Source organism: Triplophysa dalaica, chromosome 12 (genome assembly GCF_015846415.1).
Source record: "Triplophysa dalaica isolate WHDGS20190420 chromosome 12, ASM1584641v1, whole genome shotgun sequence".
NCBI lineage: Eukaryota > Metazoa > Chordata > Actinopteri > Cypriniformes > Nemacheilidae > Triplophysa > Triplophysa dalaica.
The window spans coordinates 8,142,447-8,157,535 of record NC_079553.1 but is presented as its reverse complement, the minus strand read 5'-3'; the positions used below and the strand labels follow the sequence as shown (position 1 = coordinate 8,157,535).

At 38.5% G+C, this 15,089-nt stretch overlaps 2 protein-coding genes across 2 annotated transcripts; one reads left to right on the top strand and one right to left on the bottom strand.

Moving 5' to 3' along the window:
• Positions 1–50: 50 nt before the first annotated feature.
• c12h1orf43 (chromosome 12 C1orf43 homolog) lies at positions 51–3,694 on the top strand. The gene is made up of 7 exons (XM_056761892.1): positions 51–270; positions 580–681; positions 1,628–1,736; positions 1,837–1,890; positions 1,983–2,149; positions 2,341–2,399; positions 2,484–3,694. The coding sequence occupies exons 1-7, from the start codon at positions 205–207 to the stop codon at positions 2,689–2,691; spliced, it is 765 nt and encodes a 254-aa protein (XP_056617870.1). The 5' UTR covers positions 51–204; the 3' UTR covers positions 2,692–3,694.
• Positions 3,695–3,730: 36 nt separating this feature from the next.
• On the bottom strand, positions 3,731–14,927 carry tuft1a (tuftelin 1a). Its single transcript, XM_056761891.1, has 12 exons — positions 14,714–14,927; positions 9,785–9,850; positions 8,258–8,377; positions 8,014–8,100; positions 7,831–7,896; positions 7,635–7,727; positions 6,720–6,830; positions 6,094–6,317; positions 5,903–6,008; positions 5,730–5,813; positions 5,379–5,473; positions 3,731–5,258 (listed from the first exon to the last, which is right to left on the bottom strand). Exons 1-12 carry the CDS (start codon positions 14,768–14,770, stop codon positions 5,186–5,188), a joined length of 1,182 nt encoding a protein of 393 aa, XP_056617869.1. The 5' UTR covers positions 14,771–14,927; the 3' UTR covers positions 3,731–5,185.
• Between the last annotated feature and the right edge of the window lie 162 nt (positions 14,928–15,089).

The window sequence follows — 15,089 nt, the reverse complement described above, 5'->3', positions numbered from 1 at the left end:
AAAGTTAATAGGCGTCTTCAAGTTCACATTTAAAACATGCGACGAGGAGATCGTTATGTCAACACAAACTGAGCAACACATCCTCATTTTAGGGATGTAACGTAAACCTCAATAATAGCTAATCGAATTGAACTGTTAGTTATTTATTTCGATCGACAATTTCTTACTTCTTATGAGGATTCAGAGAGGGGCTGATATTTCACAATGGCGGGGGAACCAATCACGCTTTCTGGTGTAAATGTTGTGCTCGTTATGGCCTACGGCAGCCTGGTGAGTTTTAGACCTGCTATGATTTATTAAACGTTTTAATAAAATAGACAGTCTATCAGTTGTGTTCGGTGTGTCTGTACTTTTCAACTTTTGTTAGACAGACAAGTCTTCTTAATCAAAAATATTAGGAAACATTTTCGTTTGGACAAGAACTTCGTCTGAGTTACCAGACTAATAGAATGTAACGTAATGTATTTTTTGGCATTATTTTAACGTTACTAACGTTACCGAGATTATCTCGCAAAACTCGTGTCACTGTTTGTATGAGAAGAGTGTAATGTGTTGATTTGAACTGTCGGTCTTGTGCAGGTTTTTGTGCTGCTCTTCATCTTTGTGAAAAGACAGATCATGAGATTCGCTATGAAGTCTCGCAGAGGACCGCACGTCCCGTTGGGTCATAATGCACCTAAGGTATAACACTTCTTTTACTCTTCTTGGATCCACCGTCATTTTATATTCTTTATGGGTACATTCATGCCACCGATTTAAGTCATTGTTTCTGCTGTAGTGCATCCTTTTTATAGGGCAATAGTTCTATCATGTACAAATCAGGTATTTTTGTTTCCAAGTGTAATGTTTTTCTAATTAAATATATTTTAGTGAGTTCATCTTTGATGAAACTTTGCCATGTCAGTACTGTATTTTTTATTACATTTATTTAAAATCACAATAATCTAAAATATGAGATGCCATCATCTCCGTGTCTTGTCTGCATTTACACAAGGACAATTATGTCACAATGTTTTTTTTCTGTAAAGATAATTTTATTAGTAGGGCATTACCTGTTTTAATACGTTTTGTGTTTGTTTTTTGCCACATTAATATCATCGAGGTATAAAATGTGTTTTTACTCTAGCTTACACTAGATGGCAGTATATACCTCTTTGTAAACCCCTTTCACTGTGCACTGTGTGGATTTACTTTGTACTACATTCAGAATAGAAGCGTCTACTTTTGAGGTTTATTTAATATTATTATTTACATTTTATGTAAAACAAAATGTTCGGCACACTTCAGTATAGGGGGCAATTCTCGCTATAGACAAACCATTAACTAGGACTTTTTCCCCCAATGAACTCTTAACTTTGTTATTAATTGTTAGTAAGGTAGTTGTTAGATTTAGGTATTAGATAGGATTAGGGATGTAGAATATGGTCATGCAGAATATGTTTCTCATAAGTACTAATAAACAGCCAATGCCAATAATAGGCATGTAAATAACAACCAGTTAATAGTGAGAATTGCCCCCTATACTGAAGTGTTACCAAATTTTAAGTCTTGCTATGTTTATACAGTTCTGATGCATGTTGTGTCATACTAGCTTGTAAAGTCCTGAAACAAAGATCATTTCTTGCAGGAACTGAGAGAAGAGATTGACTTCCGTTTGTCTAAAGTGAACGACATTCGCTTTGAGCCAACACTGCTCTCTAAAGAAGACAACAGACTGAAGCATCAAGGCCGGACTAGTGAGAGACAAAAATAAACCCACTAGCATTTTTCTTTGTAACCCTGTTACGGCTGTGAACACTTGTACTTTATACTCATGTGTTTATTGTATTTGTACAGGCTGTTATAACTACCTCTACAGAATGCAAGCATTAGATGCCATCAGAGACTCTGGTAGGTCTCTTCTGAGGTTGGGATAAACACAAGTTTAGAGGTCCCCCCCCCCCCCCTTGTGTCTAGTCTAATAGCATATGTACCACATACAGATATTCCATTCCATGAGATGTGTCGCAGTGCCAGCGCTTTAACTGGACGACGCTACAAGAACTGGCTGATGGAACTGCGAAACTCTCACTCTGTCTTTAAGTCGAGTAACTGCGCACTTATAGATCGCTTACTGGAGGGATACGACAACGCTCGCCACGGAGCCGGGGTGAGTTTGAATCAGAGAGTGTGTGTCTCAAAGTTTAACCGAATACTATCATCTTTCTTCATTAGCACTCTCCATGTGAATTGTCATTATATAGCGGGCTAGATAAGTGATGAGTGCTGGTGTGCAGCAGGGGGCGCTGTGGGACACTGATGTGATTTAAGAGGATAAAGGTGTCCGTTCTGTTTTATTAGGTGTTCGGTGAGCCAGAATATGTCAAGTATAAGCAAGATCTGGCGCAGCTGGCCACTATGTAAGTTTTGCTTTTAAACTTGTCCCACTCTTCCTCTCCTTCATTACTCATTATATGACGATGTCTATTTGTCTTTCTTAACAGTGTAAAGACCCACTCCAGCACCACCAGTCTAAACCAGCAGCACCAATCGGCCGCCAAAGATCTGACCAGTTCTTCTGGACCCTCGAATGCCTCTACCATTCAAGTCACATACCTGCCCTCCACAGGGCAGCGCAGCAAGAGGCCCAAGCACTTCCTGGAACTCAAAAACTTTAAGGACAATTACAACACTCTAGAGAGCACACTGTAGGGCCTTTAACCTGTTGTGTAAATAACACAAAGAATGTGAATCAGTCATCCTTCACTGGAAAGGCAGCGGTGGGAGAACTTTGACCTATGCAGTGTCTACGTGAGATGGCTGAGAGATGTGCTTTTAAAAGTTTAACCAAGGTGTATTGGAGAGCTTCGAAGTGCCCCCCTCAGACTGAATGATTATTTCATTTTTAGTCTTTGTTATAGTTCAACCAAAAATTTTAATTCTGTCATGTTATCATTTACTCACAAAAGAAGATTTTTTTGGAAAAATGTTGATGACTGATGACCTTGGTTTTGTGTCCATACAATAGAAGTCAATGGGTGCCACCGCTGTTCGGTTTTCAACATTCTTCAAAATATCTTCTTTTGTGTTTTGCGGTAGAAAGAAAGTGAAAAAAGATTCGAAATATCAAGAGGGAGAATAAATGGTGACAGAATGTTTATTTTTTGGTGAACTATCCTTTAATGTGTTTCTAGTGTACCAGAGCTGTCGTAAAAAGCACTATGTGTCTTATGTCTAAAGTCATAACCATTAGTATTAATTTGATTACAGTATGAATTGGTAACAAAAATGTTGTATTGTCATACCCAAAAAAGAGCAACATCAAAGCAGTAACTTAAGCAGAAATTAAGTTTTTAACTAAAAATAGCGACTTTTAATAGCCCTATACAAAACATAACTCAACTTGAGGTTTCTTCATATGTGACCTGCACCTTGAGCAATGCTACCAAAAGTTACACAGGCCACGCATGTTCATTCCAACAGACAAAATAAGATAAAAAATACTTTCTATATGTTCATATTTCTTTTAAGTGCAATATCTGAATCTCACCGTATGTTGACTTTCTGTGTTACAAAGTTTTGAGAAGTATCTACAGATGTGTCTGTCGGTTCTATACCTCAAACTCATTATTTTTTAATACTTTCTGTGCATGTTTCAATGCAATATTTTGCTTTTATTTTGGATACTTTAAAATAATTACTGTATTGAACACTATGAGCAATGTCTTGATTGAAAAAAGCTGACAACATGTCTCAAAAAACTATTTTATTTAAATAAAACACAAACTGCATTGGCATTAATTTAAGCTTGATTGAAAATAATTTGTTTCACAAAGCAAAATCTGTAGTTATGAGCTCTTTCAGAAAAATCTATTTACAGTTAGTTCACACAGAAAAAAGAAAAAAAGCATAAAAACAGTATTTACAAAAGTGAAAGTGTATAAACACGGCAATGAAATGCATATTTCAACATCTTTGTTTGGAATTAAATATAAGATTTATATATAAATAATCTCTGTTGCAGGTATTTCATTAGGTCCTCGTGGAGGGCAGATGCTCCTTTTAAGATTAACTTTAGGTACAATAAAATCACTTTAATGAATATTGTAAATGGCTAACTGAGTAACTAGATTGTACTTCATTGTTTCGCTGGAACTGAGAATGGAGGCCACCATGTGCCCTATTGGCCTGGACTGGTGACGCAGTGGGGGGTATGTGTTACATTTTTTCAGACTTATGAAACATTCACAAGATTGTTTGGTCAAGTCGTTGGATTCTCCCTGCTGAAATATTTGGTTGAGAATAGTATGTAGACCAAATATCAACATGTGTTTCAGTTTTGACTCAGGTACTAAATAAGCATCAATGGGAGTGCATCACCCTCTCATTAAATTACTTCAGCATTGTCGCCGTATCCTAGCAACATTACTAAAGACATAAACAACGCGTGTGACTGTTGTTCGCGTTCTCAGACTGTCCTCTATATTAAAATCGTCCATGTTGCTTGTGAAATGAGGGCTTGGCCTGTCTGATCCTTTGCCTGAGTCAGATTTGTTTGCCATATTGTCAATAGCCACAACACACCTTCCTGCCTTAATTCAGATAGAAATGTAAAAAAAAAACCTGTGTACTTCTCTTTCCTTCATATAATACAACGGAAATATTCCTTCCTTCTCTCTTTCGTCCTTTTAACACATCTTCACGTGTGACTCAAATACAGAATAAGAACCTCTGATTGAATTAAAGGTCTTCAGTGGAGTTAATGCGGATTAAGAGAGCTCCAAAGAGAGACTTTAACAACACAGTCTGTCCATTAATGGTCAGCGAAGGGCCGCGTCATCTTTGGAGGTCCAGCCTCAATAAATACCAAAATACTTCCAGCATCCATCTGTTCTTCCTTCACTGTTATTTCAGTTATGATTCCTTCATTATTATATGACACTTAAACAGTCCTGTTTCGTCAAACCTAACAAGAGTTACATCCATGTTTGAGTACATGACAGCAATAATATTATTTCTAGGTAACAGACATCTTGTACACATGTCACTCTGCAAGTATTGAAAAATTGTGGACATTTAGGCAATCTGAATGTCCTCTGGTGAAGGCCCGTGACGCGTGTGGTCATTATGTGGTGGTGCCTGTGGACCCATCACATCCACTGTGTGCTGATGGTGCTGTTGTCACAAAACAGTGCTGTGGTAACGTTCACGATTTGATTTCAATGACCTTGATGAAGGGCAGATTCTTGTTGGTCTGGGTGGAGGGTCTCAAGGGCTTGCTGTTATGAAGAGACATAAACCGACTGTCAGAATGTATGTTTCCTTATCAAGGATCGCTCACAAATATTTCCATAAAAACATTTGTATGCACTACAGATATGTGTGTGTGCTTGGCTTACCTGTAGACAATCTGGGCGTTGCTATCCGAAGGCAGGTAAGAATTCGACCTTTGACCTTCGAGGTAATAATCCATCTGATCACGCATTTGTTTGTTCTATAAACACAGTACGTTCAAAAAGGTCAGAGATCAGAAATAAGGGTCAGAGTTCACTATGCTCGCAAGCTGTGATTTCAGGTAAAAAACTGTCTTATTAACTAATGACCGGTAATCAAGTTTTACCAGACGCTAAATGTGCTGCACCCTGACTATTACGCTTATGTCACAGTCTTTTCAGCACAAACACTTTTTATGAAAATTAATCTAATTATAGATTTTTTCATGAAGGAAAAAAGCATCTCTACACACTGACCTCTGCCTCCAGCATGGCCACCTTCTCCTCCAGCTCTCTGATCGCTCTGTCCCTCTCCTGGATCACCATGCGAGAGTTCTGAAGCTACACAATAAAAACAGCATTTGTGTGAGAAGTTTTGCTGACACACAGGTCAACAGTAAATCTGACAGTCTGTGTGTTTGTGTGTCTACCTGTTCGATCATTTGCCGGAGTTTTCTCTGTTGACTTTTAAGCATATCGTCCAAGTGATGAATCTTCTCTTTCAGAATTGCGTTTTCCTTTGTCAGCTCTTCTGACCTATTACGTGACAGCACCAAATTATAGTTAGATAAAGATAAACACCCTCACCAAAAAAACTTAAAAAAAAGAATTGTCTCCCTACCTCTCTCTCCCCGCTTGGCCCTCCTCCCGGTGTTCCCGAAGCTGAAGGAGATCAGCTTCTCTGATCATCAGCTGCTCTCTGAGGGTGGAGCTCTCCTGCTCCATCCCGCTCATAAGACGCCGCATGTCTTCGATCTCTTGATCCTGCTGCTCTTTGGTCAGCCGAACTCCCTTCAGATAGTCAGTCTGCTCTGAAAGCTGCTGCTTGTACTTTTCAGCTTCCTCCTAAAATGTAACACATATTTATGTTTCTAAGGGAAAATCTCATCCAAAAATGTATTTGAAATAATTTAAGATGGACTCAGTTACAGTATATTTGTATTGTATCATTTAGCATTAGCTGATTGCTTAACATTGACTCATTTCGTTTGACGTATTGAAAGCAAGCAGGGGCGAGTAGAAAACCCCATGTAATAATAATGGAATGCCTACTTTCACCCCTGCACACATTGTTCTTTCCCAACCTGGATCTATCCCAGCTGGCTAGCTGGAAAAACTGGCACCACACAGTCACTACCCTTTCTACAGCCTACTATATATAATAAAAGGCTTTTTAACTCTCAGAGGAGGGTGGGATAGACTGGTAGCTTCCAAAAACGTGGTAACAATAGGTAGTAAGAGACTAACCAGCAGTCTTTCTCGTTCTTCCTGGTGTCTCTTTTCTGCGTCTTGCATTTGAGCGTACAGACGCTTACTGGCCTCTCTCATCCTCTCTCGTTCCTGCTCATCCATACTCTCCTGAAAAAAAAAGAGAGAGAGAATATAGTGCCAACACATTAACGGCAGACCCTATCACTGTTCTCTGTAACTGTTTTTGTATTCGCAATGTTTCGTTCGCAAACAACATATTTGGTTTATGTCATGACGATAGAAGCAAATGACACAGTTCCACACCGATCGTAATATCACAGCCACAAAATTCTTCTCCGGTGATTATCTTCAACACACCCACATCTCCCCCCGAGGTTATGAATAGACTTGTGTAAGCCATAGAGCACTTTAAAAAAAAGGAGAGAGAAAGAGGGCGGGAACTTTTCTGTGCATGCGTCAATAGGGCGTGCTGTTACCGTCAAGATACTGCAGTATGATTTTTTCCACCCATACTCCAGATTTAACAACACAGACAAACACATCCAGCTGGGAGCTTAATCCACCCTATTCTAGCTGTTCAGTGAAGAATGTGCTTCCACTGCATTTGGTTTCAATAAACTACAGAGGCAGGAATTTGAAAAATGTGAGAAACGTTAAAACTTGTTTAGCAAATACTATAAACTACAAACAATTATAGAAGGCGGATTGATGGGTTTAATTGGAGCATTTTTGCATGGTTTCCAGTATTATTGCTTCCTGACATCTGGATAACACCGAAGCTCGCGGGTGTTGAACGTATCGGTGGAGAATGTGAACATTTGCTTATGTGGGTGTCAATAAGCATTTCTCTAAATTATATATACAAAACTCCAATTATCAACTAAAAGAATACAGATTTATAATTACATTACATAACATCTGTGTGTGTGACAAGGCACACGAATCTCTCACCTGTCGTTCAAAGCCGTTCAGAGTCTTTGTTGGCACAGAATGAGTACCATCAACAACATTAACGTTTCTCGGGCCAGTTCCAGCTAAAACCAGCTGAGGATGAGAAAGAGAGAGAGTTAACATTGCATGTTTAAAAAAAGCTTAACGTTTCACACACTCACACACCCATGTGCAGATGAATGTTTGCTTGTCTCACCCTGTGTTCGGTCCTGTGACTTTTAGCTGCCATTTGCTCCCGGAGGTTCTTCAGACAATATCTCACCTGTGCGCAGCAAAGAAGTGTTTTAATGCAAACGTTATGTAGACACACCAAAACGCAATTTAAATGCAAGTCGCGGGATGACTAAGAGAGGATATCTCTAATATATTTTGCTCTGACCTCCTGTATTTGTGAAACTTCTTCTGAAAGCATCTTCACGCTCTGTTGGTGTCTGGTTTGGGCTTGTTTACGTTCGTCCAGATAAACCTATAAAAAAAATCATGACGTTTCAAAACTAATAACAAATGACAGTAAGAGAAAACACGACTATTGTCTGAATAAATAAATATAATGCTGCATAAGGGCTGTACTTCTATCTTTTATTAGTTTTATTACATTATCCATGTCAGTAAACACCACCCACCTTAAGGACCTCGACTTGACCCTCAGATGGCTTGATCCGCTCTGTCTTGTCCTGTTTTGTCCAGCTCTCTGGTTGCCGTTCATAGGTTGGTTGCACCAAAGCAAAAGCTCTGCCAATTGGCTGGAATGACAAGATATGAAATGATTTAGTCACAGTACATAAAATAACTCAACATGTGCATGACACAAATCACTTTCACTACACTGTGAATACACACAGTATGTTATACTTTTTCATAGTATAGCTGCTATATAACATGCTAAGTTCCCATATGTGTCACATATGTGTCCAAACTGATTTAAAGCTTTGGTAAGAGAGACTTCTTCTTCCTTGTCTGGTATTATGTCTTATTATTTCGAAACTCAATTGTCCATGACACAGTCTAGCTACATTCCTGAGTACTAAACAACACAAGTGATTCAATATACTCGTTATGTGATTCAAAATACTTGTTATGTAATATACATACAGTATGTATAACACAAACATTACCGTGTTAACGTCATTTTTTAATCTGACATTGGAAATATAGTAAAAAAGGATCAATCTATGTCACAAGAACAAGTTGCATCTAAAAAAGGATAGTCAGTAAATACAATAACATTACATGATTAAGCAATCCAGCGACCTTTCTAAATACAGAGTATAAATATATCTGACACACAAAGGGCAAGAAAACCCCCAAAGAGCCGGAATGGACGCAGATGTGGGAAAAGGGACATGGAAAGTTATGTAATTCCAGTAGTCTAGAACAATGAGCCTCTGGTTCTGCTGGAATGTCTAGTGTAGGAAACCCTTTAGCCTGGAACACAGCCACATGCCTGTTACTTGTTTATAGAGCTTTGGCCGAGAGTCAGGAACAGATAATGAGAGAGAGAGAACAGAAAGTAAGGGGGCTATTCTAGTAAAGATAAACTGCACAGATTTCACAGAACCTGCCTTATGTCTCATGACATAACAAATCAACTCTGTATAAAACTGTACACGTGGAAACATACAGAATTAAGTTAAATGTTGTTAAATATAGCTGGTATAATGGAACATTCAGGTAAATTGATGCATAAATACTAAAAACGTAATATAGGCATGTTTTTATTAAAACATGTCATTCATGTACAGTTACTCTGAAATTTTGATGGCCATGTACCACCTCTGATCAAAACAGGCAATGCCAGACTTGCCAGATAGTGATTAAATATGATAGCCGATATAAAATATTCACGACCAAAATAGTATAGACTTTTATCATTGATTTATTTTAGGAAATGAAGTTAAGTTGCATATCACTGAGAAGGTTCTAGATCAGTGGATCTCAAACCTACCAGAGTTAGAAAAGCATCATGTTTAATGTTAAATAGATTTTAAAATGACACCATATTTGTACAAAACATGTTGGCCAAGTCTATTATAAAAAACACACACATCAACAGCTCTAAACTAAAATAATTTCACTTCCAGATGCAGTTTACATCCCTCATAGTGATCATTTGAGACATAAAAAGAAGAAGAGAAATATTAGACGTTTACCTTTTCTGTGATGGGCTGCGGTTGGTTCTGGTCGTGGAGAGTGAGTCTGAGCCGCCTGCGCCCGTTCTGAATGAAGAGATGAAGAGATGAACAAATGTGAGGGATGCAACAAAGAGACCGTTATAGAAAGCGAAAGGGTGGGAGTCACTGGATGAGGGGAACATGTGGGGTGGAGAAATTGAGTAATTCCCTGTGAGAGAACCAGCGAGAGAGAGAGAGACCCTGACTGGACGCCAGTGGGCCATTAAGGTTTGGCATGAAGGTCTGTGGTTACTCAATGTGAAAGAAAAAAGAGAAAGTAAAAGGCATTTACAGTCTCTGGAATATACAAAGCTTGATATGATTTGTTTCCAAGCTTCTGGAAAATTCCTAGGCCTCCGTCATGCCAAAACTTTGAATTTGAATGTAAATTCTGTGGCGAAGAGAGAGGCGGAACGCTGCAAATCTAAACGGAACAATGCATTCCAGTGGCCAGCGGAATATCGCCATGACAACCCGGCCGACCATCAACAACATAAACTAAGTCTGCTGGCCACACAAGAGACAAAACAGGGGATCTTTTGCTTTGGCGCAAACACAACAGCTCAGCATTCTTACGCAACATTCAGATAACACTCACATTACCAAATTAAGAGATATAGAAAGGATCCTGGAGGATGAAAGGAGGATACAAGTTAACTCTAAATGGTGTTCAAAAGCAAATTTGATCAAATCTTAATGACAAAATTCTCTTAAACTGTCTTTTGTGTTGGTGGAGAAGGGTTGTGAAAGAGTATGTGTATGTGGTGCAGACGTGTGCACAAACATGAGGACATATTACTCAAATGTGTGTGAGCTGGTGGGTTGATTTACAGTACGCAAAAGGACTGTAAAATGCACCTGGTCATGACTGTGATAAAAGTCAAACTAAGTGTGAGATAAGGACATACAGAGATCATCACGCAATGACCCAAGACACATTCCAGTCATACTGTAAACTCGTCTTCCTTTGACTTTTGTAACAAACAACACATGGCATACGTGAGAACATTGATTTCCTTTCCCATTGTGGATCACTAGACCATATGGCGATGCGTGTATAGGTGCTGTAAGCCAACCGGCAGACGTGCAGACGTGCAGACCACAGCTTAGTCCAGTATAATACACATACTTTCTATTCACACGTTTGGCAGACGCTTTCATCCAAAGAGATTTACAAAGCTATATATTTTATCAGTAGGTGTGTTTCCTGGGAATCAAACCCATTACCTATGCGGTGCTCACGCAATGCGGATACCAAGCTACAGGAACAAAAGCAAAGACAACTTATGTGCACACATATATAAAGAGGATTTCAGACAGGTTATGCATAACAACTATAGCATGCCGCCATACAGTTTAACAGCAAATTACAATGGAATGATCTATAATCTCTGTTAGGTCTGGACAGCATAAACGGTCACTGTTATATTATATGTAGTCATGTGGGATCACGGTATTAGTGATGCAATTGTGCAAACGCAACCCGGTCGACTAAAAATACCTTATTAGTGTACCTGTTGCTAAATCAGTCATGGTGGATCATGGTGAACGGTCACACCTCATCCCACCGGATCAAAATAACCCATTTATACAATCCCATCAACACTAGACATTACAACAACTGCAAACAGACGAGTGACTCAAAATGTCTGAAGCAACACAATCTCAAAGATTCTGTTACAGCTAAAATTACAGTTAAAGGATTTGAAAATAAATATCATTGATATATTTACCTGAGTACATCTACTCTTCCTGGTTGTCTGTTGTGTGAGTGTTGTATACAGTAGACTGGGACTGTGAATACTGTGACTGTCTGTGACTGTCTGCGACTGTGCGTCACACGGGTGTTGCCATAGAAGGTTGCGTTTAGATTTGAGAACATTAAAGTTCAACACCACACCTCAGGCCAGTGCAGCAACAAAGGCGAAATGTATACGAGCTTACACACACATATGGAAGGTGAAACGCACCAAGCAGAAATCAATTATCATGCCTGTAATGGGAGAGGATTAAAATCTCTTTGGAAGAAAGATGGCAAGGATTCTACCCTAGGCTTTTAAGACTTTCTTTGTCGTAATATGACCAGAAAGTCATTTAAACTCAAACTTACAATGCATTTGTGTAGCGACGGTAAGATAGAAAGGGTTGGTTAACACAGTTTCACAGGAAGAATTTATCAGGTTATGTAAGAGATCTGCCGAATTTGCGTATTGTTCGCACTGAGGAAACAGAATGGGATGTATTGACACAGAGATATAAAAAAAGGAAAAAGAGCAAATGAGCAGATGGTGAGAGATTGAGCCCTTGAGTGGCATTTGTTTTTCCACTGCAAATCAAATCAGGTCAGGGTGAAACCTGAGCACAGGTGTGTGTGAGGTATACTGAGAAAAAAAGAGTAAGAGACGCAGAGCGAGAGAGAGAGAAAGTGATGCTGAAAGGAGAGAAATGGGTAAAAGAGGGTGATTGTTTGAGACCTGTGAGCGGAATGTGTCATTGGATACAGGCTTCAGGGCCTCTCGCAGAGAGTCGCACAAATGATTCATCTAAGCTCACAAGTGTAAGATGCAGAGAGTCACACAAATAATTCATCTAATCTCACAAGCGTAAAACGCAAAGGTCGCACGATACAAACTGAATAGCCGTGGGAAATCTGACACGGCATAGAGACAATGCGGCGTTACATAAACGCTGAATCAAATGCAACATCAATGATTCATTTTAATGTTCATTTGAGAACATTTTGATATATTAGTAAACATATATTAAGTAGAAAGATCCTAACCAAAGATCTTCTCAAAGACACAAAATAAGTCAAAAAGACCTTAGAATAAACACAAGCTTACGCCAGTAATTCGGTTCTTAAAGCGTAACGTTCCTTTTTTACAGTTTACGGTGTAAGCTTAATATGATAGGTAAAGCATGCAATGTCATACTTCATTTGCAGTTTTCAAAGGAGAGAAAAGCAAACACATCAAAACAAAACACCAAATGGCTTTTTGATGTAGAGTAAACACCCATTGTACTGTAGTTATTTTAGTAGCTATTTTATTCTGGCAAGTTTAGCTGGATGGTTACAGAAGGCGTTTCCCTTCTTTCTAAAGAAAACCCTTTGTTATGGCACCTGCATCTGCAGTATTTACACTATCTCTCCCGCTCTCATCCATTTACCCCTCCCTCGATCAATATATCTTTCACTTCTGAGATGAGACGAGTAGTCAATAACAAATATTTATCTTTAGAGATGTATTTAGTCATCTGTTAAAGTATGAGTTTTCCCTCACTCATAAAGATCACCCAGGTTATGAGCAGGTGGTTAAGCATGGCATGACATGAGTTATTAATCCTCTGTCGTTTATGTCTATTGTTCTTGTCCAGGGGTGATATCCTGTTGTGAAGTACACTGTGTACACCATGCTTGGTTGTGTTCACACGAGTTGATCGAATTAGTTTGTGTTTGAGGGAGCACTCATACGTCTACAACAGAAATGCACAGTTTGGGTCAGAATTTTGATGAACATTGTAAAAGAACTAGCAAAGCGAGAATCGCAATATTTATTCCAAAATAAATGTTTATCTAATATAATGAGCTGTGTATATTTGTATGTATATACAATATATAAATACAAAAACATACCTGTATATATTTAAGAAATATTAGTAAAATAGTGTGTCTGTGTTAAAACAATGAGCCCTTTATAGTTTTTTTCATCTTTTGATCTTTGACCCTCTAGTTCTTGTAGTGTACATTAGAAAGCTTCCTGCTGCGATAGCATTACATTGTGTCGTCAGACATGCAAATAACCACCATATACGCACTATGCATGCAAAAGCATTAGCTTCAACACATGCAATGCAGTGCTGTATGCTCAGATCTTTGGCAGAGAGTAAAAACCATTTCAGTCTCAATGATATCTCTTTAAAGAACAACAGGGAGCTCCAAAATAAAGCTGTTAAAATGTTTTAGTTTATCCTGGATGAAAACCTGCTTCAAATAACCAAATAGCCGACTTGTTGAATGCTGTCTCATAACCTCCGGTCTAGTTTACGTGCAAGATATGCAAAACACACTTTATAACTGTCCAGCAATGAAACTCCCAGTTAACGGCCATATACTGTAAGTAAAGTACATGTTTAAATAGTTCAACATGCAAACACTAAATAAGTTATTTTCTATATTTGATCTAAAACTTGATTTTTTTTTTGATTTAACCTTATTTAGTATGTTTTGAACAGAATAATACAAGTTAAACAATTGCTTTTTTCTTAGTTCCCAGTAATATTCGCCAATAAGAGAAGCTGGAGGGAAAATGTGAAGTTATAGTCACATCACCTAACTTCATGAATAGTATTGTGAGGTTGTCTGGTGATGGAACAGACACAGCTAAATACTGTCCCATGTGTGTTTATAGTTCTGCCTCTACAAGTTAATAAAGAAACATGAGTCAAGGAATAGACATTAAACCTGATCAAGCACCTACATCTAAATGAAGACCACATACTTTTGGCTACTTTAGTTAATAAAGGAAGCATATATTAATCATTAAGTATTTATGGAAAAAGGAAAGTTGAAAAGTGACCAAGGAGCGCATTTAATATTTCACCGGGACGAAATGAATACATTACAACGGATCAAAGGTTTCTTTTATGGTTGAGGAAACGTTGACCTAGAAACAAACTTCTTGCTTATCTACGTTCAAACGCTAAACGTGTTTTTAAAACGAACAATTCATTATTTCTCACATTATCAGCAAATCTCAAAGTTCTCCGTTTCAGACCTTTCCAAAACTAAGACGATACATTTGGGGGGAATATAAACGTCTGATAAAATAAAAACGTTTAACAACTTTTCTGAAATGTTCAATAAGCCTCTTATATTTTCCCAGAGATAAATTGCAAGTTGGTACATACCACTCTGTCGTCCCATCTGATTTCATCAAGTGTGCACATGCTCCCTGTCCGATTCATTTTAACAGAAATGATCGATGAACAGGACTTCAGAAGATAAATATAAAGATAAAAAAGGCAAATAAGACTAGAGAGGTGACCAACACTCCTCGTTGTTCAGTTGTATTGTGATGACGGATCTGGTGAATAATATATAGCCTCAGCGCTAAACGGATCTGTCAGACACACCCCTCCCTTCACTTCTTCACGGGTTTCACACTATTGTGATTAAACGTGTCAGACTGAAACGCGTCGTGTGATCTCATTGCTTCGGCGCGAGCGTCCTGTAACGACACCGTGACCTCATTCACTCACCCGAGGGAACGAAAAATTAGGCAAT

Bases quoted from the DNA above. Each gene is read 5' to 3' on its own strand.
- c12h1orf43 (XM_056761892.1), top strand. From the start codon at position 205: ATGGCGGGGGAACCAATCACGCTTTCTGGTGTAAATGTTGTGCTCGTT. The intron at 682-1,627 runs GTATAACACTTC...CATTTCTTGCAG, and splicing joins TGGGTCATAATGCACCTAAG to GAACTGAGAGAAGAGATTGA. The intron at 1,891-1,982 runs GTAGGTCTCTTC...TACCACATACAG, and splicing joins AGATGCCATCAGAGACTCTG to ATATTCCATTCCATGAGATG.
- tuft1a (XM_056761891.1), bottom strand. From the start codon at position 14,770: ATGAATCGGACAGGGAGCATGTGCACACTTGATGAAATCAGATGGGAC. The intron at 7,728-7,830 runs GTGAGACAAGCA...TCTCATCCTCAG, and splicing joins GTCACAGGACCGAACACAGG to CTGGTTTTAGCTGGAACTGG. The intron at 6,009-6,093 runs GTAGGGAGACAA...GTCACGTAATAG, and splicing joins GGCCAAGCGGGGAGAGAGAG to GTCAGAAGAGCTGACAAAGG.